The sequence below is a fragment of the Cherax quadricarinatus genome, chromosome 39, assembly GCF_038502225.1.
Source record: "Cherax quadricarinatus isolate ZL_2023a chromosome 39, ASM3850222v1, whole genome shotgun sequence".
NCBI classification, from domain to species: Eukaryota; Metazoa; Arthropoda; class Malacostraca; order Decapoda; family Parastacidae; genus Cherax; species Cherax quadricarinatus.
The window spans coordinates 21,402,414-21,426,793 of NC_091330.1; the positions used below are offsets into that span (position 1 = coordinate 21,402,414).

The 24,380-nt window shown below is 40.9% G+C and overlaps 1 protein-coding gene across 5 annotated transcripts in view; it reads right to left on the minus strand.

Annotated features, from left to right (window-relative positions):
• Positions 1-24,380, minus strand: part of LOC128696388 (uncharacterized) — an 853,106-nt gene that overhangs the window by 704,205 nt on the left and 124,521 nt on the right. For all 5 annotated transcript variants that reach the window (XR_011392932.1, XR_011392933.1, XM_070092516.1 and 2 more), the window contains 5 exons: positions 18,760-18,832; positions 18,149-18,304; positions 8,815-8,979; positions 6,562-6,708; positions 1,355-1,517 (listed from right to left, as the gene is read on the minus strand). Coding sequence is in view for 3 of the 5 variants with exons in the window: in XM_070092516.1 (XP_069948617.1) it covers positions 1,355-1,517; positions 6,562-6,708; positions 8,815-8,979; positions 18,149-18,304; positions 18,760-18,832 (704 nt within the window). In the remaining 2 variants the exon portion in view is untranslated. The remainder of the gene's footprint in view (positions 1-1,354; positions 1,518-6,561; positions 6,709-8,814; positions 8,980-18,148; positions 18,305-18,759; positions 18,833-24,380) is intronic.

Sequence of the window (24,380 nt, forward strand, 5' to 3'; positions counted from 1 at the left end):
GAATGGGTTGATCAAAAATGTATATAAATGATCTTTTATGATACATGTATCAGTGTTGCTTGTAGGTGGGGAGGTGAGTAGTAAAAGACTAGAAGGATTATTTGTTAATGGTATATGTATCAGTGATGCTTGTAGAAGGTGGAGTTCAATATATTTTGTGGGTGTTCCTGCATGGGACAAGTTAAGCAGAAGGGCTGGTGAGAAACTACACCTTGATTTGTTTGATGATGTTATTGGTATGAATCATAGCTCTTGTTGAAATTTTGAGTTTTACATATGAATTTCTGCTCTAGGATCTCAATGCTAAAGTTATGTTAGCATCAGATGCAGCATTCTCCACCTGACCTCAGCATTCTGAACCTGACTATAAATACTCGCGTACCTTCCACCCCAGGTAGATCTGTTTGTGACTTGAAAAAGCCCACTGTGTGGGTGAAACGTTGTCAATAAAGGATCACATTATACTGCATGTGTGTTTATATTTCCATTGTGTCGGTATTTTATACCATTTATTTCCATGCTATGCATCTGCAATTTGAAGGAAATTTTAGCTTGGATAAGGTAATAGTTATGATCTGGTATTTGTTCTCAATGAACTCTTGGTTGCAGATTCTGAAGGCTCAAGAAAGAATCTGATGAGAAAATCATGCTTGGTTTAGTTCTTGTTGTGAGAGAAGAAGAGTATAAGGACATCATCACTAGCTGGTTTCTTGTACTTTCACCTCCCTGCCTACATAGTGACATGTGCTATATCGTCTGGTATGGCTTGATAAAGCTTAACAAACTGTCTCTCTTCACCAAAGTAGTAGTTACTGATGTCAGTGACACATTGTACAGTAGTTACTAATGTCATTAACACAATGTACAATAGCTATTAATACAAAAATCTGGTTAAAAATCCAATAAAATGATAAATATACAAGTAATGTAACCCACATATCTCATGTACCCATATCTATGAATGAAGATTTAATTATTCTGCCTATTTATTAAAAAAAAGCAAGACTATTTCAAATGAAACCTCAATTTAGAAGACTCAAAAGGGGAGGTAAAGGGTGTCTAGTAATGATGATTTTCCATTATATCTGAATAATGAGATTCTTTTTCCATGATTGTAACAATAATGGACAATTCTGGAAAGTATTGACTGTCTGTCAATAATATATAGATAGTTCTGGAAAGAGTAAATGTTGTCTAGACAAAGGATTTTGCCTGTTATATCTGAAATGCAGTAAGTCAAGATCCATTGAATTAAGGTTTTACTGTATATACTTTGACACAAAATTAGTCAGATATTTCTTAACAAGTTATCTGCTAGCTTTGGAAACACGAAACATTTATGTAGAAAACATACCTTGAGTAGAATAGTTGTCATCTTTGGGGTCAAGAGCCTTGGTGACAGTCTGGAGGAGATGCGGGCGTAAAGGAATACAGTGAATCAGGCCTCGGTAAGCAGCAATACGAATCTCAGGGTCTGAAGGACTTTCCAATCCCAACTTCTGTAGCTCTGTGACACCCTACAGTATAGGAGGAATGAATGATTATGCAGCCACAAAAATATTTAATCACAACTGAATGAATGATGGTAAATGGGTTTCCTTCTTTGGGTCACATTAAAATGAATGGCTAAGATGTTATAAAATTAATCACAATGATATTTTAATCAATAAGAGAGATTACACCCATTGGGGTCATAGAGCATATCTGGGGCATGAGAGGCATCCAGGTTTGATCCAAGGAAGAAGAGAAGTCATTATAATTTCTTGAACGAAGAGTCCCTCACCAGCATCAAGGCACCTTCCTAGAGGAGAAACTGCAATGGGAGTTAACTATTTTTTCCCCCTGTAATAAACAATGAGACAATCAGATTTAATCCAAGAAAAGGAAAGGTAGTTCAGGTTATGTGAATAAAGAGGCCTCCCTTGAAGAGTTGTTGTCTAGAAAGATCAGATATTTCATAAGTGAGTAATCCCCAGTTCTCACCTAGTTATTCCCTGACCCTGTTTTTCCTTTGGCCACTACTGGGTTCACTCTTTCCTATGAACCTTACTCTATCACAAAACAGTACATAGCAAAATGAAAGTGATGTCAATACCACAAATCATTAAACCATTTAATACTTTATCTTCAAACTATTACATAAATAAATCATATTTACATACTTACAATCCCACTAGGGCTGTAATACTTTTTTAGTTTCTCATCATATACCATGTATATAACCTGCCTTAAACGCATGGTATCAACAATTCAAAAAAAAAAAAAATAAATAAAAATCTTTATTTCAAAAATAACTATATAAATCATACAATAATCTGAAGGCCAAAAGGAGACATAGCATTTCAGGCACAACTTAGACTATACAGGTCCGCCATCACAAATCCGGCAATCAGTTATTCAGTTCCTTCAGTTATTCGGCACTAATTTTGGCTAGCATAATTTCAAATTTCCAGGGTCGCCACACCAACCTGCTGCTACTGTTTGGTGGCGCTACTTGCTGCATAAGTCATTCCAATTTCTTTTTCTCCATTTATTGTTTTAACCTGCTTACTTTTAGTCCTAGCCATGGTTCCAATGAATAAAAGAAATGCTTCTCATTATGTTAAGCACCTACACAGTACATTATCCATTAAAGATAAGGTGGCTTTGAAGCCACTGTTGGTTGCCATGAACTCAATCTCATGAAGCAGGAGAATATGCTTTATTATTACGCTAATATCAACACAGCTTATTTGCCTATCACAATTGATCTAATATGACATAAGAAACAATATAAATAACATAAAACATGTTAAATACTCCAGAATGAATAATATTTGGCATAACACCGAGCAGTTCGACAGAGTTATGAAGAGGATATGGTAAACAAATACCATTCTCCTATCTTTGTCTTGAGGGCTTATATAAGAGAAAACGGAGTATAGCACAGGGCTAACTATGATATACACTCGTACTCCACCATAAACATAAAACAAAAAGTTATTTTCTTAATATAGATTATCACATATAGCAGCATGTGTGTAGAGAACCTAGGATAACCCCAAAAAAGTCAATGTGGCTTATTTTTAGTACCTGGCTTGGGTTAGCCATATATGATTTTTGGTAAATATTCGATTCCCAGCCAGGGTAGAAACATTAGGTGTGTTTCTTTACACCTGTTGTCTAAGTTTACCCATCAGTAAATGGGTACCTGGGTGTTAGTCGACTAGTGTGGGTGTTATCCTGGGACACTGACCTAATTTTCTTGAAATACTCAGCATAACAAGTGCCTTTCTATACAGTAGTATGTCACTGATGTCAGCTAGGCCTGTATACCTTGTACATGTATGTGTAGTAAATAAAGATATTATTTTTATTTATTTTTTTTTCTATTATCACACTGGCTGATTCCCACCAAGGCAGGGTGGCCCGAAAAAGAAAAACTTTCACCATCATTCACTCCATCACTGTCTTGCCAGAAGGGTGCTTTACACTACCGTTTTTAAACTGCAACATTAACACCCCTCCTTCAGAGTGCAGGCACTGTACTTCCCATCTCCAGGACTCAAGTCCGGCCTGCCGGTTTCCCTGAAACCCTTCATAAATGTTACTTTGCTCACACTCCAACAGCACGTCAAGTATTAAAAACCATTCGTCTCCATTCACTCCTATCAAACACGCTCACGCACGCCTGCTGGAAGTCCAAGCCCCTCACACACAAAACCTCCTTTACCCCCTCCCTCCAACCTTTCCTAGGTTATCTTGGGTTATCTTATTCAAACTTGGGCAATGTATGATTGAAAGATACTTCTTCATGTACACCAAAAATGAAAGAAATCAAACCATAAATAGCGGAGTTCACTTCTCAGCCATTAGTGGCCGCTTAGCGGTATATTTTTGTATGGTTGTTGTGGTTATATTTTCATTTTTTCAGTCTCATTTGATAGAATGAAAGATATATTACAGAAATAGATATGATTTTGATTGCTTTCATGATGAAAAGTACCTTGAAATTGTGCTCACAGTAGCGAAAATGTTCTATTCTTTAGCGAAGCTCAAGAGTAAACAAATGACGTCACCATCCAATACCTGTCCGCCTGCCAGTCTAAATTCCAGTACAGAGCCAAGAATGGATTGACATTATTTACACAATTATTACAATAATGCAGTAGTTGCATAACAGTAAATCTTCTATTTTTTTTTTTTTGTGAATAAAAATTCCAAATGGTAAGCAAGAGTAATATAAGAGGGGCCTGTAGCCATGACTAATGAACAGAGAAAATGTTATTTTAGTGCCAGGAATGTCTGCATTGTTTATTCTGGACCCTATTTTGAAATTGGCATCTGTTGAAATTTGTGTGAAATCGGCCAAATTGCCAATTTCTGACCACTTTATTGGGTAGTTGAAATAAGTGAATGGGCGGTTTCTTGTACTCAGTTGACAGACTAGAAGTAAATAAGTTTATTCAGGTATACACAAATACAGTTACAAAGATTATCATACATAGCAGCGTATGTATATAGAACCTAGGATAACCCAGAAAAGTCAGACAAAGTGACTTATTTCCAGTACCTGGCTTGGGCTTGCCATATGTGATTTTTGGTAAATATTTTTTTTCTCGGTTGTTTGTTGGGCTATCTCATTGAAACTTGGGCAATGTGTGATGGAAAGATGCTTCTTAACGTGCAACAAAAATAAAAAAAGACGGACGATAAATAAGGGAGTTAACTTCTCAGCCATTAGCCGCCTCTTTGCAGTATATTTTCGTATGGTTTTTATGGTTGCATTCTCATTTTTTGGACTCATTTGATAGAATGGAAGATATATTACAGAAATAGACATGATTTTGATTGCTTTCATGACGAAAAGTACCTTGAAATTGAGCTCAAAGTAGCAGAAATGTTCGATTTTTGCCGATGTTCAATGAACTGTGTAAGTCAAGTTGGTTAATTTTATTAAGTGTATTCTAACCTAACCACTCTGTAATTCGGCAAACTCAGTAGTCCGGCACACTACAGGTCCCAGTGATGCCGGATTTGTGAGGGAGGACCTGTACTATATTTAAAATTAACATACCCGGTAGTTTTATTTTTATTTTCCAAGAGTCAAATAAATGGAATTAATATGAACTTAAAAATAAAAACAATTTCATCTACCCTCAGGTATTTATGAGTTAGGTACTATTCCAAGTGTAGCCTTAATTATGCTGTCACAATATTCAAAGCCTGTGGTGTTCCCCCCAGACACCACCTGTGGTGTTCCCCCCAGACACCACCTGTGGTGTTCCCCCCAGACACCACCTGTGGTGTTCCCCCCAGACACCATCTGTGGTGTTCCCCCCAGACACCACCTGTGGTGTTCCCCCCAGACACCACCTGTGGTGTTCCCCCCAGACACCACCTGTGGTGTTCCCCCCAGACACCACCTGTGGTGTTCCCCCCAGACACCACCTGTGGTGTTCCCCCCAGACACCACCTGTGGTGTTCCCCCCAGACACCACCTGTGGTGTTACCCCCAGACACCACCTGTGATGTTCCCCCCCCTAGACACCACTTGTGATGTTCTCCCCCAGACACCACCTGTGGTGTCCCCCCAAGACACCACCTGTGGTGTTCCCCCCCTAGACACCACTTGTGATGTTCTCCCCCAGACACCACCTGTGGTGTTCCCCCAAGACACCACCTGTGGTATTCTCCCCCAGACACCACCTGTGGTGTTCTTTCTCCGGACACCACCTGTGGTGTTCCCCTCATACACCCCCTGTGGTGTTACCCCCAGACACCACCTGTGGTGTTACCCCCAGACATCTGGCAAGGCATTTCGGGCAAACTTAGAGGTAGTGGTCTGTGGTGTTGTCTGTGATTATGCCTGGTTTGAAAGGGGATATGGTGTTAGTCCAGATGTGGCATAATAAGGAGATACAAGTCTCAGAGATTCTTATAGGTTTTGTTATTGTTGGTAGCAACAAGCAGTTGCTCATGGTGTTTGTGAATTTGGTTACTTGTGGGTCCTGGTCATATAGTACATTTATGTTGAAATCTCCTGTGAGCAGCAAATCAAATCAAATCAAAGTGGACAAAATTGCCAATGAATAAATTGCATCAAGACTGCTAATTTTGTACCTCTGTGATTCCCTAAGTTTTCCATCAAATTTCATATTTTTGGTGTCATTACCTTCAGAAAAAAATTCCTACCTTTTTAGAACCATTTCTTAAAAAAGTGGACACTGAGAGCAATACTCATTTTCGAGGTCTAGACAGTGAAAGGGTTACTACCACCTGTGGTGCTCCCTTGACACCTGTGGTGCTATTAATGTTGGCAGAATTACTGACACTGTTACAGATTTATTGAGCCGTAATGACTTGATAAAGCTCCTGGAGAGCGAAACATTGCCACAATGAAATGTCACATTAGTTGCACTTGTGTCCTTTTACCTAACCTGTGGTGCTCCCATGACACCACCCATCTACTGCTGTATTGCTTTACTTGGCACCACATATGGTGCTCACCAGTACATGACTTACCATCCCTAACATAGGTGGTGATACAGTACTTACCTTTACACCACCTGTGGTGCTCACCTGTATGCTACAATCAACTGTAGCCAAGGTGTCCATGGCAGCAACCACCACATCCACATTGTCGTTGGCAAAGCAGGGTCTGAGTGAGGCGACGTATCCCACAGGACGAACACTCAGCCCACACACACTCCTCAAAAGTCGCACTGCCTGCAACACCCAGCCTCTAAGTTAACTCTCTCACTCCTCTATTCTTCCTTCAAGGGAGGGTTCCTTAATGCTAGTGAAATGCTCTTTATTCAAGGAACTGTAACTACCCTCCCCTTCCTCTAATTACACCTGATTACTTCCCAGTTCCCAGTTATGATTTGAAGAGTATACTGAATACACATGGAGAGTTTACTGTAATCCCTGTTTCAGTTATTAAATTATTGGTGAATAGGTTACATGAAACCTTATTTATCCTTGTATAAGAGATAGATTGGATATTAGACTGGAAGGAGGGAGAATGAAGGAAGTGAATGTGTTTAGATTTTTGGAAGTGGACTTGTCGGCAGATGGGTCTATGAACGATGAGGTGAACCATAGATTTTGTCAGGGAAAATGAAGGCGAGTGGTGCACTGAGGAGCCTGTGGAGAAAAAGAACGTTGTGTACGGAGGCAAAAAGAGGAATGAATGAGAGTATAGTGGTACCAACACTCATATATGGATGTGAAGCATAGTTGCAGTGAGGAGGAGGCTGGAGGCAGTGGAGATGTCATGTCTGAGGGCAATGTGTGGTGTAAACATTTTGCAGGTAATTCATAGTTTGGAGATTAGGAGGTGCAGGTTACTAAAAGTATTATTCAGAAGGCTGAAGAGGGGTTGTTGAGGTGGTTTAGACATTTTGAGAGGTTGGGGCAAAAAAAGATAACTTGGAGAGTGTATAAATCTGTAGTGAAGGGAAGACAGGGTAAGGGTTTCCCTAGGAAAGACTGGAGGGAGGGCACAGGATGTTTTGTGTGTCAGGGGGCTTGGACATCCAGCAGGCATGCAGGCACGCAGGCAGACAGGCGGGCATGAGTGCGTGCGTGTGTGCATGCGCATTAGTGTTAGCAAGGTAACATTTTATGAAGGGAAACCAGTTAGCCAGACTTGAGTCCTGGAGGTGGAAAGTATAGTGCCTGCATTCTAAAGGAGGGGTGGGTATACTGCTGTTGGGGGGGATGGGAATACCTGATCTGTCATATCCACATGCCTCTAGCAAGACAGTGATAGTGTGAATGATAGTAAGTGTTTCTTTTTCAGGTCACCCTACCTCAGTGGGAGACAGCAAGTGTTACAAAATGCAGGCACTGTACTTCCCACCTCCAGGACTCAAGTCTGGCTAACCAGTCTGCCCTGAATCCCTTCACAAAATGTTACTTTACTCATGCTTCTTCCTCTGTAAACCATCCATGTCATAAGAGGTGCCTAAAATGCTGGGAGCAAGGGGCTAGTAATCCTTCCTCCTGTATAAATTAATAAATGTAAAGAGAAGGAAAGCTTTCAGTTCTCCTTACTCGGGTCACCTTACCTTAGTAGGAGATGGTTGGTGTGTTAAAAAATATACATACAGCCTCCCCTCACTTAACAATGGAGTTCTGTTCCTAAAACCACATAGATAAATGCATTCATCACTAAGTGAGGAGCATACTATAATGGTAGTGGGTTTGTGTCAACCACCTCTGATATTGTTTTAATGTCACCTTTGCATCATTTATAACATTTCTGGTATATTTTTATATGTTTATACAGTAGTGTACTGTATATTGTAATAAACAGAATATAGGAAATCCACTCTAACATACATTATTTAGGTATGCACACTGGTTAGAGAGCCTGTTGTAAGTTCGAGACATTGGTAAACGAGTACATCGCTAAGTGAGGAGAGGCTGTATATGTACAGGAGGGCCTCAATTATACAGCAGGTTAGATTCTCAGCTACTGCTGTAAAATAAAAATTGCTTTACAGCAGGCTTTCACACACATATAAAGTGCATATAAAAGCTTGATAACATGTTTACACTATCATATATTAAGTGAACAATATAGCTAGGACTAAAAAATGCATATACAGTACACACACATTACTTAAAATATTTTTGTCCTTAGCTTATTGTAAGTGGTGAATATATTTATTGTAGGAAGTCCAAATAAATGAAGAATGGATATAACTGAAAACCCCTGTATTAGCGAAACACTATAAAACAAAGAGCTATAAAGCGGGGCCCTCCTGTATGTATTTATTAACTTAAAAACAATTAAATTTGTTGACAATAAATAAGGTTAATAACCTCTGCATGGTCTCCATTTTCACAGGAGGCTTCAGGGGAGAGGTGAGGACCACTCTTCTGCAGGAGACGTTCAAACAGCTGAGGTGCCACATCCTTCAGCCCCTCCAGAAGTGCAGCCACACCTGCCACAGCTGGGGGATTCTGCTGCAGTAAGAAGTCGACCAGCTGCCACCATCAAAAGTTTGCATGATGTCAATATAGTATTGAAAAGTGATGAACATTACTGAAAGGCATAAGAACTCATACTCCGGTACTGGTTGTTACATGTCCCCCATTCAGTTGATAATAAGAGCAATTTCAGTGTTTTTCACTCTCTCTTTGTATACATTGTTTTAAGTTTTGAAAACTATTTATTGTACAGTATGGTACTCGATGTCAAACTTTTTCAATCTTTACCATGGTATCACAAAGCAAAGACTTATAAAACAGGAGGAGGTAAAAGAAAGGGCTACCATGGCTACTACCATAATAATAATCATAATTTATTTCAGTTCTTTATACATACGTATGGAGTAATAAGTTCAAAGGCAATAATACCATATAGAGTATTTTAAGCAATCTTAGAGAGGTGTTAAGGTTTAAAGATGCTTAAATACAGATGTGGAATTTTTGTATACTTATGGGTCTAAAACTAAATACTGACAGGACATTAAAATAATAATATTTAAGATACAAATTAAAAAAATTATCCGCAAAAAATAAAATAATAATTGACAAATTGGATAAGGATAAATGGTAGCTTATGAAATTTTAAAATTTAGTTTACAAGTAGAAATTGTTCAAAATTATATTAATTATTTATATACATATTACTCCTAGGTAGTAGGTTGGTAGACAGCAACCGCCCAGGGAGGTACTACCGTCCTGCCAAGTGAGTGTAAAACGGAAGCCTGTAATTGTTTTACATGATGGTAGGATTGCTGGAGTCTCTTTTTCTGTTTCATTCACATGCAAGATTTCAGGTACGTCTTGCTACTTCTACTTACACTTAGGTCACACAACACATACATGTACAAGCATATATATACACACCCCTCTGGGTTTTCTTCTATTTTCCTTCTAGTTCTTGGTCTTGTTTATATCCTCTTATCTCCATAGGGAAGTGGAACAGAATTCTTCCTCCGTAAGCCATGCGTGTTCTAAGAGTCAACTAAAATGCCAGGAGCAAGGGGCTAGTAACCCCTTCTCCTGTATATATTACTAAATGCAAAAGGAGAAACTTTCGTTTTTCCTTTTGGGCCACCCCGCCTCGGTGGGATACGGCCGGTGTGTTGAAAGAAAGATACATATTACTGCACTGATGTAGAAACAACTACAATCAGCTGAGACTGCCTTGATGTAGAAACATCTATAATCAGCTCCGACTGCCTTGATGTAGAAGCAGCTACAATCAGCTGAGACTGCCTTGATGAAGAAGCAACTACAATCAGTTCTGACTGCCTTGATATAGAAGCATCTAAAATCAGCTGTGGCTGCCTTGATGAAGGAGCAACTACAATCAGCTGAGACTGCCTTGATGAAGAAGCAACTACAATCAGCTGTGACTGCCTTGATGAAGAAGCAACTACAATCAGCTGAGACTGCCTTGATGAAGAAGCAACTACAATCAGTTCTGACTGCCTTGATATAGAAGCATCTAAAATCAGCTGTGGCTGCCTTGATGAAGGAGCAACTACAATCAGCTGTGACTGCCTTGATGTAGAAGCAACTACAATCAGCTGTGACTGCCTTGATGAAGAAGCAACTACAATCAGCAGTGACTGCCTTGATGTAGAAGCATCTACAATCACCTGTGACTGCCTTGATGAAGAAGCAACTACAATCAGCTGTGACTGCCTTGATGAAGAAGCAACTACAATCAGCAGTGACTGCCTTGATGAAGAAGGAACTACAATCAGCTGTGACTGCCTTGATGAAGAAGCAACTACAATCAGCTGTGACTGCCTTGATGTAGAAGCAACTACAATCAGCTGTGACTGCCTTGATGAAGAAGCAACTACAATCAGCAGTGACTGCCTTGATGAAGAAGGAACTACAATCAGCTGTGACTGCCTTGATGAAGAAGCAACTACAATCAGCTGTGACTGCCTTGATGAAGAAGCAACTACAATCAGCTGTGACTGCCTTGATGAAGAAGCAACTACAATCAGCTGTGACTGCCTTGATGTAGAAGCAACTACAATCAGCTGTGACTGCCTTGATGTAGAAGCAACTACAATCAGCTGTGACTGCCTTGATGAAGAAGCAACTACAATCAGCAGTGACTGCCTTGATATAGAAGCAACTACAATCAGCAGTGACTGCCTTGATGAAGAAGCAACTACAATCAGCAGTGACTGCCTTGATGAAGAAGCAACTACAATCAGCTGTGACTGCCTTGATGAAGAAGCAACTACAATCAGCTGTGACTGCCTTGATGTAGAAGCAACTACAATCAGCTGTGACTGCCTTGATGAAGAAGCAACTACAATCAGCAGTGACTGCCTTGATGTAGAAGCAACTACAATCAGCTGTGACTGCCTTGATGAAGAAGCAACTACAATCACCTGTGACTGCCTTGATGAAGAAGCAACTACAATCAGCTGTGACTGCCTTGATGTAGAAGCAACTACAATCAGCTGTGACTGCCTTGATGAAGAAGCAACTACAATCAGCAGTGACTGCCTTGATGAAGAAGCAACTACAATCAGCAGTGACTGCCTTGATGTAGAAGCAACTACAATCAGCAGTGACTGCCTTGATGAAGAAGCAACTACAATCAGCTGTGACTGCCTTGATGAAGAAGCAACTACAATCAGCTGTGACTGCCTTGATGAAGAAGCAACTACAATCAGCTGTGACTGCCTTGATGAAGAAGCAACTACAATCAGCTGTGACTGCCTTGATGAAGAAGCAACTACAATCAGTTCTGACTGCCTTGATGAAGAAGCAACTACAATCAGCTGTGACTACCTTGATGAAGAAGCAACTACAATCAGCTGTGACTGCCTTGATGAAGAAGCAACTACAATCAGCAGTGACTGCCTTGATGAAGAAGCAACTACAATCAGCTGTGAATGCCTTGATGTAGAAGCAACTACAATCAGCAGTGACTGCCTTGATGAAGGAACAACTACAATCAGCAGTGACTGCCTTGATGAAGGAACAACTACAATCAGCAGTGACTGCCTTGATGCAGAAGCAACTACAATCAGCTGTGACTGCCTTGATGTAGAAGCAACTACAATCAGCAGTGACTGCCTTGATGAAGAAGGAACTACAATCAGCTGTGACTGCCTTGATGAAGAAGCAACTACAATCAGCAGTGACTGCCTTGATGTAGAAGCAACTACAATCAGCTGTGACTGCCTTGATGCAGAAGCAACTACAATCAGCAGTGACTGCCTTGATGAAGAAGCAACTACAATCAGCAGTGACTGCCTTGATGTAGAAGCAACTACAATCAGCAGTGACTGCCTTGATGAAGAAGCAACTACAATCAGCAGTGACTGCCTTGATGCAGAAGCAACTACAATCAGCAGTGACTGCCTTGATGTAGAAGCAACTACAATCAGCAGTGACTGCCTTGATGAAGAAGCAACTACAATCAGCAGTGACTGCCTTGATGCAGAAGCAACTACAATCAGCTGTGACTGCCTTGATGTAGAAGCAACTACAATCAGCAGTGACTGCCTTGATGAAGAAGCAACTACAATCAGCAGTGACTGCCTTGATGAAGAAGCAACTACAATCAGCAGTGACTGCCTTGATGTAGAAGCAACTACAATCAGCTGTGACTGCCTTGATGAAGAAGCAACTACAATCAGCAGTGACTGCCTTGATGTAGAAGCAACTACAATCAGCAGTGACTGCCTTGATGTAGAAGCAACTACAATCAGCAGTGACTGCCTTGATGAAGAAGCAACTACAATCAGCAGTGACTGCCTTGATGTAGAAGCAACTACAATCAGCTGTGACTGCCTTGATGTAGAAGCAACTACAATCAGCTGTGACTGCCTTGATGTAGAAGCAACTACAATCAGCTGTGACTGCCTTGATGAAGAAGCAACTACAATCAGCTGTGACTGCCTTGATGAAGAAGCAACTACAATCAGCTGTGACTGCCTTGATGAAGAAGCAACTACAATCAGCAGTGACTGCCTTGATGAAGAAGCAACTACAATCAGCAGTGACTGCCTTGATGTAGAAGCAACTACAATCAGCTGTGACTGCCTTGATGAAGAAGCAACTACAATCAGCAGTGACTGCCTTGATGAAGAAGCAACTACAATCAGCAGTGACTGCCTTGATGAAGAAGGAACTACAATCAGCTGTGACTGCCTTGATGAAGAAGCAACTACAATCAGCAGTGACTGCCTTGATGAAGAAGGAACTACAATCAGCTGTGACTGCCTTGATGAAGAAGCAACTACAATCAGCTGTGACTGCCTTGATGAAGAAGCAACTACAATCAGCAGTGACTGCCTTGATGAAGAAGCAACTACAATCAGCAGTGACTGCCTTGATGTAGAAGCAACTACAATCAGCAGTGACTGCCTTGATGTAGAAGCATCTACAATCAGCTGTGACTGCCTTGATGAAGAAGCAACTACAATCAGCAGTGACTGCCTTGATGAAGAAGCAACTACAATCAGCAGTGACTGCCTTGATGTAGAAGCAACTACAATCAGCAGTGACTGCCTTGATGTAGAAGCAACTACAATCAGCAGTGACTGCCTTGATGTAGAAGCAACTACAATCAGCAGTGACTGCCTTGATGTAGAAGCAACTACAATCAGCAGTGACTGCCTTGATGTAGAAGCAACTACAATCAGCAGTGACTGCCTTGATGTAGAAGCAACTACAATCAGCAGTGACTGCCTTGATGTAGAAGCAACTACAATCAGCAGTGACTGCCTTGATGTAGAAGCATCTACAAACATTCAGGATGACCAAACTCTAGTTTACATACAACATATTACTAGAACTTTCTTCCTTCTACACATTCCTTCTTTAGTTCTCACTTCACTATGTTGTTCTACATCAACATTTACAACAGCAATAAAAACATATACTCTTTCAAAAACTAAAAGAATAATACACTGGTATGCCTTATTCTCTCTGGCATACACTGGTATGCCCTGTTGAGCATCTCTGGCATACACTGGTATACCCTGTTGTGTGTCTCTGGTACACCCTGTTGTGTGTCTCTGGTACACCCTGTTGTGTGTCTCTGGTACACCCTGTTGTGTGTCTCTGGTACACCCTGTTGTGTGTCTCTGGTACACCCTGTTGTGTGTCTCTGGTACACCCTGTTGTGTGTCTCTGGTACACCCTGTTGTGTCTCTTTTACACCCTGTTGAGTGTCTCTGGTATACCCTGTTAAGTGTCTCTTCTATATCCTGTTGTGTGTCTCTGGTATACCCTGTTGGGTGTCTTTGGTACACCCTGCACAAAATTCAATTTAAACCAGCAAATAATAGAGCCTACTAGACTGGAGAATACACTAGACCTCATCTTCACTAACAATGATGATCTGATATGAAATGTCACCATATCAAAAATAATATACTCAGATCACAACATAATTGAGGTTCAGACATGTATGCATGGAGCCCCAGACTGACATAATGAGACTAGTCACGAGGGAGCATTCACCAAATTCAACTTCAATAACAAAAACATAAAGTGGGACCAAGTAAACCAAGTCCTAACCGATATAAGCTGGGAAGATATACTAAGCAACACAGACCCCAACTTATGCCTAGAACAGATTAACTTGGTGGCACTTGATGTATGCACAAGGCTTATTCCTCTAAGAAAAAGGAGAAGTAGATGTAAAATAGAAAGAGACAGGCGCTCCCTTTACAGGCGACAGAAAAGAATAACAGAGCGGCTAAAAGAGGTCAATATATCTGAAATGCGTAGGGAGACACTGGTCAGAGAAATAGCAAGCATCGAACTTAAGCTAAAGGAATCTTACACAAATAACCCGCACATAAAAGAGAGAAGCTTACGACGACGTTTCGGTCCGACTTGGACCATTGACAAAGTCACACAATGTGACTTTGTCAATGGTCCAAGTCGGACCGAAACGTCGTCGTAAGCTTCTCTCTTTTATGTGCGGGTTATTTGTGTATCGTTCCAGTCACGGTATTGTGCCTTTTTGTTATTTACTAAAAGAATCTTATAGGAGTTAGGAATCGCGGGAAGAACTAAAAGCCATAAATGAAATCGAAAGAAACCCAAAGTATTTCTTCTCCTATGCCAAATCAAAGTCGAGAACAACGTCCATTATTGGGCCCCTACTTAAACAAGATGGGTCCTACACAGATGACAGCAAGGAAATGAGTGAGCTACTCAAGTCCCAATATGACTCAGTTTTTAGCAAGCTGCTAACCAGACTGAGAGTTGAAGATCAAAATGAATTTTTTATGAGAGAGCCACAAAATTTGATTAACACAAGCCTATCTGATGTTATCCTGACGCCAAATGACTTCGAACAGGCGATAAATGACATGCCCATGCACTCTGCCCCAGGGCCAGACTCATGGAACCCCGTGTTCATCAAGAACTGCAAGAGGCCCCTATCACGAGCCTTTTCCATCCTATGGAGAGGGAGCATGGACACGGGGGTCATCCCACAGTTACTAAAAACAACAGACATAGTCCCACTCCACAAAGGGGGCAGTAAAGCAACAGCAAAGAACTACAGACCAATAGCACTAACATCCCATATCATAAAAATCTTTGAAAGGGTCCTAAGAAATAAGATCACCACCCATCTAGAAACCCATCAGTTACACAACCCAGGGCAACATGGGTTTAGAACAGGTCGCTCCTGTCTGTCTCAACTATTGGATCACTATGACAAGGTCCTAAATGCACTAGAAGACAAAAAGAATGCAGATGTAATATATACAGACTTTGCAAAAGCCTTCGACAAGTGTGACCATGGCGTAATAGCGCACAAAATGCGTGCTAAAGGAATAACAGGAAAAGTCGGTTGATGGATCTATAATTTCCTCACTAACAGAACACAGAGAGTAGTCGTCAACAGAGTAAAGTCCGAGGCAGCTACGGTGAAAAGCTCTGTTCCACAAGGCACAGTACTCGCTCCCATCTTGTTCCTCATCCTCATATCCGACATAGACAAGGATGTCAGCCACAGCACCGTGTCTTCCTTTGCAGATGACACCCGAATCTGCATGACAGTGTCTTCCATTGCAGACACTGCAAGGCTCCAGGCGGACATCAACCAAATCTTTCAGTGGGCTGCAGAAAACAATATGAAGTTCAACGATGAGAAATTTCAATTACTCAAATATGGTAAACACGAGGAAATTAAATCTTCATCAGAGTACAAAACAAATTCTGGTTACAAAATAGAGCGAAACACCAACGTCAAAGACCTGGGAGTGATCATGTCGGAGGATCTCACCTTCAAGGACCATAACATTGTATCAATCGCATCTGCTAGAAAAATGACAGGATGGATAATGAGAACCTTCAAAACTAGGGAGGCCAAGCCCATGATGGCACTCTTCAGGTCACTTGTTCTATCTAGGCTGGAATATTGCTGCACACTAACAGCACCTTTCAAGGCAGGTGAAATTGCTGACCTAGAAAATGTACAGAGAACCTTCACGGCGCGCATAACGGAGATAAAACACCTCAATTACTGGGAGAGCTTGAGGTTCCTAAACCTGTATTCCCTGGAACGCAGGCGGGAGAGATACATGATTATATACACCTGGAAAATCCTAGAGGGACTAGTACCGAACTTGCACACGAAAATCACTCACTACGAAAGCAAAAGACTTGGCAGACGATGCAACATCCCCCAATGAAAAGCAGGGGTGTCACTAGCACGTTAAGAGACCATATAATAAGTGTCAGGGGCCCAAGACTGTTCAACTGCCTCCCAGCATACATAAGGGGGATTACCAACAGACCCCTGGCAGTCTTCAAGCTGGCACTGGACAAGCACCTAAAGTCGGTTCCTGACCAGCCGGGCTGTGGCTCGTACGTTGGTTTGTGTGCAGCCAGCAGCAACAGCCTGGTTGATCAGGCTCTGATCCACCAGGAGGCCTGGTCACAGACCGGGCCACGGGGGCATTGACCCCCGGAACTCTCTCCAGGTAAACTCCAGGTAAACACCCTGTTGTGTGTCTCTGGTACACCCTGTTGTGTGTCTCTGGTACACCCTGTTGTGTGTCTCTGGTACACCCTGTTGTGTGTCTCTGGTACACCCTGTTGTGTGTCTCTAGTACACCCTGTTGTGTCTCTGGTACACCCTGTTGAGTGTCTCTGGTATACCCTGTTAAGTGTCTCTTCTATATCCTGTTGTGTGTCTCTTGTATACCCTGTTGGGTGTCTTTGGTACACCCTGTTGAGTGTCTCTGGTATACCCTGTTGAGTGTCTCTGGTACACCCTGCTGAGTGTATCTGGTATACCCTATTGTCTCTGGTATACCCTGTTGAGTGTTTCTGGTACACCCTGTTGAGTGTCTCTGGTATACCCCATTGAGTGTCTCTGGTATTCCCTGTTGAGTGTCTCTGGTATACCCTGCTGAGTGTCTCTGGTACACCCTGTTGAGTGTCTCTGGTAAACCCTGTTGAGTGTCTCTGGTACACCCTGTTGAGTGTCTCTGGTACACCCTGTTGAGTGTCTCTGGTACACCCTGTTGAGTGTGTGGTACACCCTGTTGAGTGTGACTGGTACACCCTGTTGAGTGTCTCTGGTATACCCTACTGTCTCTGGTACACCCTGTTGAGCATCTCTGATATACCCTGTTGAGTGTCTGGTATACACTGGTATACCTTGCTTTATGAATGTGGTAAACATTCAGGTCCATCAGTGTCTGTGGTAAACATTCAGGACCATCAGTGTGTGGTAAATATTCAGGTCCATCAATGTCTGTGGCAAACATTCAGGTCCATCAGTGTCTGTGGTAAACATTCGGGTCCATCAGTGTCTGCGGTAAACATTCGGGTCCATCAATGTCTGTGGTAAACATTCAGGTCCATCAGTGCCTGTGGTAAACATTCAGGTCCATCAGTGTCTACAGTGAACATTCAGGTTCATCAGTGTCTGTGGTAAGCATTCAGGTCCATCATTGTCTATGGTAAACATTCAGGTCCAACAGTGTCTGTGATAAACATTCAGGTCCACCAGTGTCTGTGGCAAACATTTGGGTCCACCAGTGTCTGTGGTAAACATTCAGGTCATCAATGTCTGTGGTAACTGTTCTTATCATCTCTCTTACTCTGATGAGATCTGTGGTTTACACAGTTTAAATGAACTAGCTGGCTGATAGTATTTGTATCTGTGATCTATAAAGAACTCCCTCACCTCCTCATAGACCATCTGGTTCTCCCGTCGAAGGAAGAAGTCATCAAACAAATGAAAGTTGCTGTGATGGTTGCGGCTCACCAAACTCCGCAGTGCAAAAGTGAAGAGAAAATCCTCGCCCATACTAACAGGAGCATCAGGGTACCGCGACAACTCCTGCAAAACACAAGCTTGTGTTGAAAAGTGTGACCATATAGACTACACATAAAGGGGGTGAACACAGGCTATTACATAAAGGTGGTGAACATAGGCTATACATGAAGATAGTGAACACAGGCTATACATAAAAGGGGTGAACACAGGTTCCACAAAGGTGGTGAACAAAGGCTATACATAAAGGTGGTGAACACAGGCTATACATAAAGGGGGTGAACACAGGCTATACACAAATAGGGGTGAACACAGGATATACATAAAGGGAGTGAACACAGACTATACACTTAAAAAAGGAAGATTAAAGGAGACTAGGCTTGAAGAGACAATAACTGAAGATACTCACCACAGCAAGAATAAAAGCTGAGAGGAAGAAAGAGTGAAGATAGTGCATCAGGAGTATGAGAGAAAAAGAGAAGAGCAGGCTGAGGAGAGGACAGGTAGAAGAGAGTACTCACTGCCAACTGGGCGACGAAAAAATGTAGTGAGCGAGGCCCAGCCACGATGGCCGACATCAAGGCTACCATCCTTCTGTAAATTATTGTTGATATTATTATTGCTGCTACTGTTGCAGTAGTGGTAGTAGCTACAGCTGCTACTGCAGAATAGTGTCTTTTTTGTTATACAGTACCAAGTATAATTATTATTAGCAGTGCAATAATCATAAGGAAGTGCTAAGCCTGTCAGGATTGCACACTACTGAGAAATGAGAGATAATCAGGTTTCATCCAAGGTAGGTTCAAATTAAAATTCAAATTCAAAGTTTATTCTCTATAAGGATTACAATGCTGAGTTTACAGAATTTGCTTATTGTGTGGTTTACATGTAGTAAAATAATAATTACAGAGTGCACCACTAGAACACCTAGCATGGCTAGGCATTTCGGGCAGACTTAAATTAAATCTTAAGTTTAAAATATTACAAAATTATGAGGTAAGTTGGTATTATGGCTAAGTGACTAAATGCTAGTTTGTGAGTTTAGCAATGTGAATGCTTTTGTTTTGGCACTATACATAGTTTCAGTATTGGAGTATTACAGGCCAACTTATTACTAGTTAAGATTCATTATTTTGAGATTGAGATTGATATTTCTGTTTATGGTCAAATGGGTGAGTGAGTGTAAGTGTGAACCACCAGGTGGTATTCCTGTAATTAGTTGACAGGGTGTATCAGGGAGATAAGATGTTTTCTGATGGTAGTTTTGAAGGTGATGAATGTGTCTGCAGTTTTAGAATTTTCAGGTAGGGTGTTCCAGATTTTAGGGCCTTTGACATACATTGAATTTTTGTAAAGGTGAGGGTAATTTCAATTCCATGGATGAAGAGCCTTTGACTGCCCTCAAGGCACCACAATGAAAGGTGAATGGGGAGGAGTAAATAGGATTAATTCAGGTGTATCTGAAAGAAGAAGCACTGGAGTAGAAGTAATGTTAAGTCAGCAATTATAGAAATAACAAAAGCATATAAATGTTTAAATTCAAGTCTTATGCGGATTAGAATGTAAAGTTGTATATGAGTAGGTTACCAGAGTGTATGCACCTGGAGGTTTAGATAAAATGCATAGTGATATATAATGCAAAATTAAATTATTATTAAGTTATTATTTTATGTGAGGTTTTGCTTGATTATGTACAGGAATTGGGGGTAAAAAGGATTGAAGGTTTAATTTCTAGATGTGTGATTACGAGTTTTTACAGGAGGAAGTATTATGTGAGGTTTTTATTTGGTGGTACTGAAGACAGTAAAAGAAATGTAGAGGATGAAGGCAATGAGATTAGTACTCTAAAGAATAATGAAATCCATGAACCAAAGAAGTGGATGGTTAGTGAAAGATGTACCTGGGGGCTATCTACAGGACTTTTCCATGCCTTCTGGAGAATCAATGCCTGATCAATTAGGCTATTACTGCTGGCTGTACGTAGTCCATCTTACAAACCACAGCCCAACTGATCAGATTTGATCTGAGGAACTTGTCAAGTTCTCTTCAGAAGACAGCCAGAAGACTGTTGATAATTTGTTTTATGTATGGAAGGAGAGTGCTGAAGACTCTGGGGACTCTGACACTCAACGAGTTCTCTCTAAGTTTAATCATGCTCTTGATTTTTATTGGAATTATTTTGCACTGTATGCAAAGTCTCTTCTCATAGGGAGTGATTTCAGTTTTCAGGTGTAGAACCAGTCCCTCCAGGATTCTTCAGGCATAAATTATTATTTACCCATCTCTCCTATGTTCCAAGGCATATAGTCAAAGAGGCTTCATGGTCCAAATACCCCACCGGCCCAAGCCAATGCCCCAACCTAGTCAGGTCAGGTCACATTCACTTAAGGAAGGGGCACAGCATCTGACCTAGTAGTACAAGCTAGTCAGGTCCAACTCACACCCACCCACACCCACTCATGTATTTATCTAATCTATTTTTAAAACTACACAACGTTTAAGCTTCTATGACGGTATTCGGGAGTTGTTTCACTCATCCACAACTATTACCAAACCAGTGCTTAATAATAATAATAATTTTTATTAGGACATGATACATAGTTGTACAAGGTATTATAGTAGTTGGGTGTACATGTCGAAAGCCCCCTTCCTGAATCTGAATTTTTCCAACTTAAAACCATTGCTGTGAGTCCTGTCTCGGCTAGATATTTTTAGCATGCTATTTACAGCCCCTTTATTTATTTCTGTTTTCCATATATACACCTCAATCATATCTCCCCTAATTCTATGCCTTTCTGGAGAGTGCAGATTCAGGGCCCTCAGTCTCTCCTCATAGGAAACATTTCTGATACATGGGATCAACTTTGTCATCCTCCTTTGTACGTTTTCCAGAGCATTTATATCCATTCTGTAATACAGTGACCAAAACTGTGCAGCACAATCTAAATGAGGCCTAACCAAGGATATACAGAGTTGAAGATCAAGTTGAGGACTCCTATTATTTATGTTTCTCGATATGAAGCCATGGATTCTGTTTGCTTTATTGAGAACACTTATGCACTGTTGTCTTGGTTTTAGATTACTGCTAATCAGAATTCCCAAATCCTTTTTGCAAACAGTAATATTAAGATCTACATTATTAGTTTACATGTGGCATGGTTATTTTCCTGTCCAATGTCTAGAACTTTGCATTTGTCTATATTAAACTGCATCTGCCACTTCTCTGACCTCTGCATCAGTCTATTTAAATCTTCCTGGAGTGCTCTAATGTCCTCATCATAATGAATTCAACGGCCTATTTTGGTGTCATTGGCAAATTTGTTTATACCGCTATTTATTCCCTCATCTATGTCATTATGTAGATTGTGAACAACAAGAGGCCCAACACTGATCCCTGTGGAACACTGCTCATGACCTTTCTCCACTCCGATTTCTCCCCATTTATGCACTCTTTCTGCTGCCTATCTGTCAACCATGCATCTATCCAGGAAAAAATTTCTCCTCCTATTCAGTGTGCCTTAATTTTCCTCAATAGTCTCTGATGTGGAACTATCAAAAAGCCTTACTGAAATCCATGTACACAATATCATATTCATTACCATGATCTACCTCCTCAACTATTTTAAGACAAAAATTAATAAATTCGAAAGGCAGGAATGCCCTTTTGTAAAACCATGCTGAGATTCATTGATCAATTTATGTTTTTCAAGATGGCTACAAATTGCCTCAGCAATTATTGATTCCATAAATTTTCCCACTATGGAGGTTAAGCTTATTGGTCTATAGTTTGAAGGTAAGGACCTGTCACCTGCTTTGAAAATAGGTATCACATTTGCCATTTTCCACTTGTCTGGCACCATGCCAGTTTGTAGTGATATGTTGAAAAGATTAGCCAAAGGTTTGCTAAGCTCCTCTTTACATTCCTTTGGAACCCTTGCATAAAGGTCATCAGGGCCTGGGCATTTGTTAGGTTTTAATTTATCTGTTTGTCTAAGGACCATGTCATTTGTGACCCTAATCATGCATAGTTTATTATTGTCCTGTTTTACATAATTTATAATTTCTGGAATATTGCTAGTATCTTCCTGTGTAAAAACTGAGAGGAAGTGCTAAAAATTCTGCACAATTCCTTATCACTGTCTCTGAGCTGACCCAAGTAACTTTTGAGTGGGCCTATCTTGTCCCTGATCTTACTTCTGTATACCTGAAAGAATCCTTTCGGGTTAGTCTTCTATTCTCTTGCCACTTTAACCTCATAATCACTTTTTGCTCTTATTCCCTTTTTTATTTCTCTCTCTAACTGAATATATTGCTTTCTTAACTGCCCTTCTCCTCTTTTGATTTGCCTATGTAATTGCCTCTCTTTTGACCAGTGAGATGTTTCAATCTTTTGTTTATCCATTTAGGATAATTTCTGTTTGATCTGATTTCCCTATTTGGAACATAAGTTGACTGAGCAGCTAGAACTATGCTCTGGAACACGTCATATCGGCAACCATCACCACCTACCTGACCCATAGTCAGGCCACCCAGGTAATTTCTCAGTCCTATGAAATCAGCCAAGTGGAAGTCAGGGACAGAGACTTGACTGCCATTATTAGGGTAATACCATGATATATTAAAACTGAGTGATTTGTGATCACTTTCCCCAAGCTCATCACTAACCTCAAGATTATTAATTAGCAATTCCCAGCTGGCAAGAACCAATTCAAGTAGATTATTTCTTCTAGTTGGTTCTGTCACAAACTGTTTTAAAAACAAATCTGAATTGTATCAAGAAAGTCACTTGACTAAATTTCCTGTCAAACTGCTCCAGTAAATTTGTCTAAAGTTAAAATTTCCCATTAACACAACATTTTCGTATGTAGATGCCTTATGAATTTCGTTCCATAGAAGTTTACTGCACTCCCTATCAAGGTTTGGGGACCTGTAAATCACACCCAAGATTAGTTTTTCATAGCCCTCGAGAAGCTGTAACCAAACAGATTCAATGGCTGATGCTTCTAATTTTATATCTTGTCTAACACAACAATTTCAATTGTCTTGGACACACATCGCTACTCCACCACCCTTCCTGTTGACCCTATCAGTGTGGAATAATTTACAGCCTTGTATGTGACATTCAGAAGGCATTTCTCTATCTTTCAGATTGAGCCAGGTTTCTGTTATAGCAATAGTATCTATGTTTCCTGCACTTGCAATTAATCTTAGCTCATCTATCTTATTTCTTACACTCCTGCTGTTAAGGGAGCTAGTCTCCTGCTGCCCTCTGTTGTCTCCCTTTATTTGCTGACCTGATCCATTGTTTTTATTTGTAACTTCATGATGAATGTCTTTTAAACATTTAGAGTTTTCAACCCTAGTGTTGCAACCTGACTGTTTTGCACACACACCCATACCTCTATCTTCTATCAGTTTAAAATCCTAGACATATCACCAATAGCCTGTGCAATTGAGTTGGCAAGTGCTACCACCCTGCCCCAGAGAGATGTATCCCATCCCTTGCATACAAGTTTGCCATAAAAGTTGTCCCAGTTGTCAATGAATGGGATTGCAAGTTCCTTGCAATATCTGTTTAGCCAGCAAATTACACCAATTGCCCTAGACAACCATTCACTGCCCACTCCCCTTCTAGGCAAGATGCTACATATGATTGGGACCCCTCCCTTAGACCTAATTAAATTTATAGCTGACCTGTATTTATCTAGCAGCTCTTCTCTCCTACCCTTCCCAATATTATTTGCACCAGCACTGAGACAGATAATGGGCTTGTTCCCATTACCTGACATGATATTATCCAACCTGTTTACTATGTCATCAATACCAGCTCCAGGGAAGCACACTCTCTCTCTCACCTTCTTATTTCTATTACAGAAAGCACAGTCCATATATCTTGCCTGTGAGTCACCAACCACTAGAATTTGCTTACCTCTATTAGCAGGGGAAGTTGTACCTTTACTTTCACTGACCAATGAAGTACACTCATCCTGAAGAACAGAGAAGCGATTTCCTTTCCTGCCACTTGTAGCAGGTGCTGGACTGCTCCTCACTACTGGGAGCCTTTTTGCTCTCCCCACCTTCAGCCTCCTTGCAGCAAGTGACAGATTGCACTTCACTGCTGGTAGCCTCATTCCCCTCAACC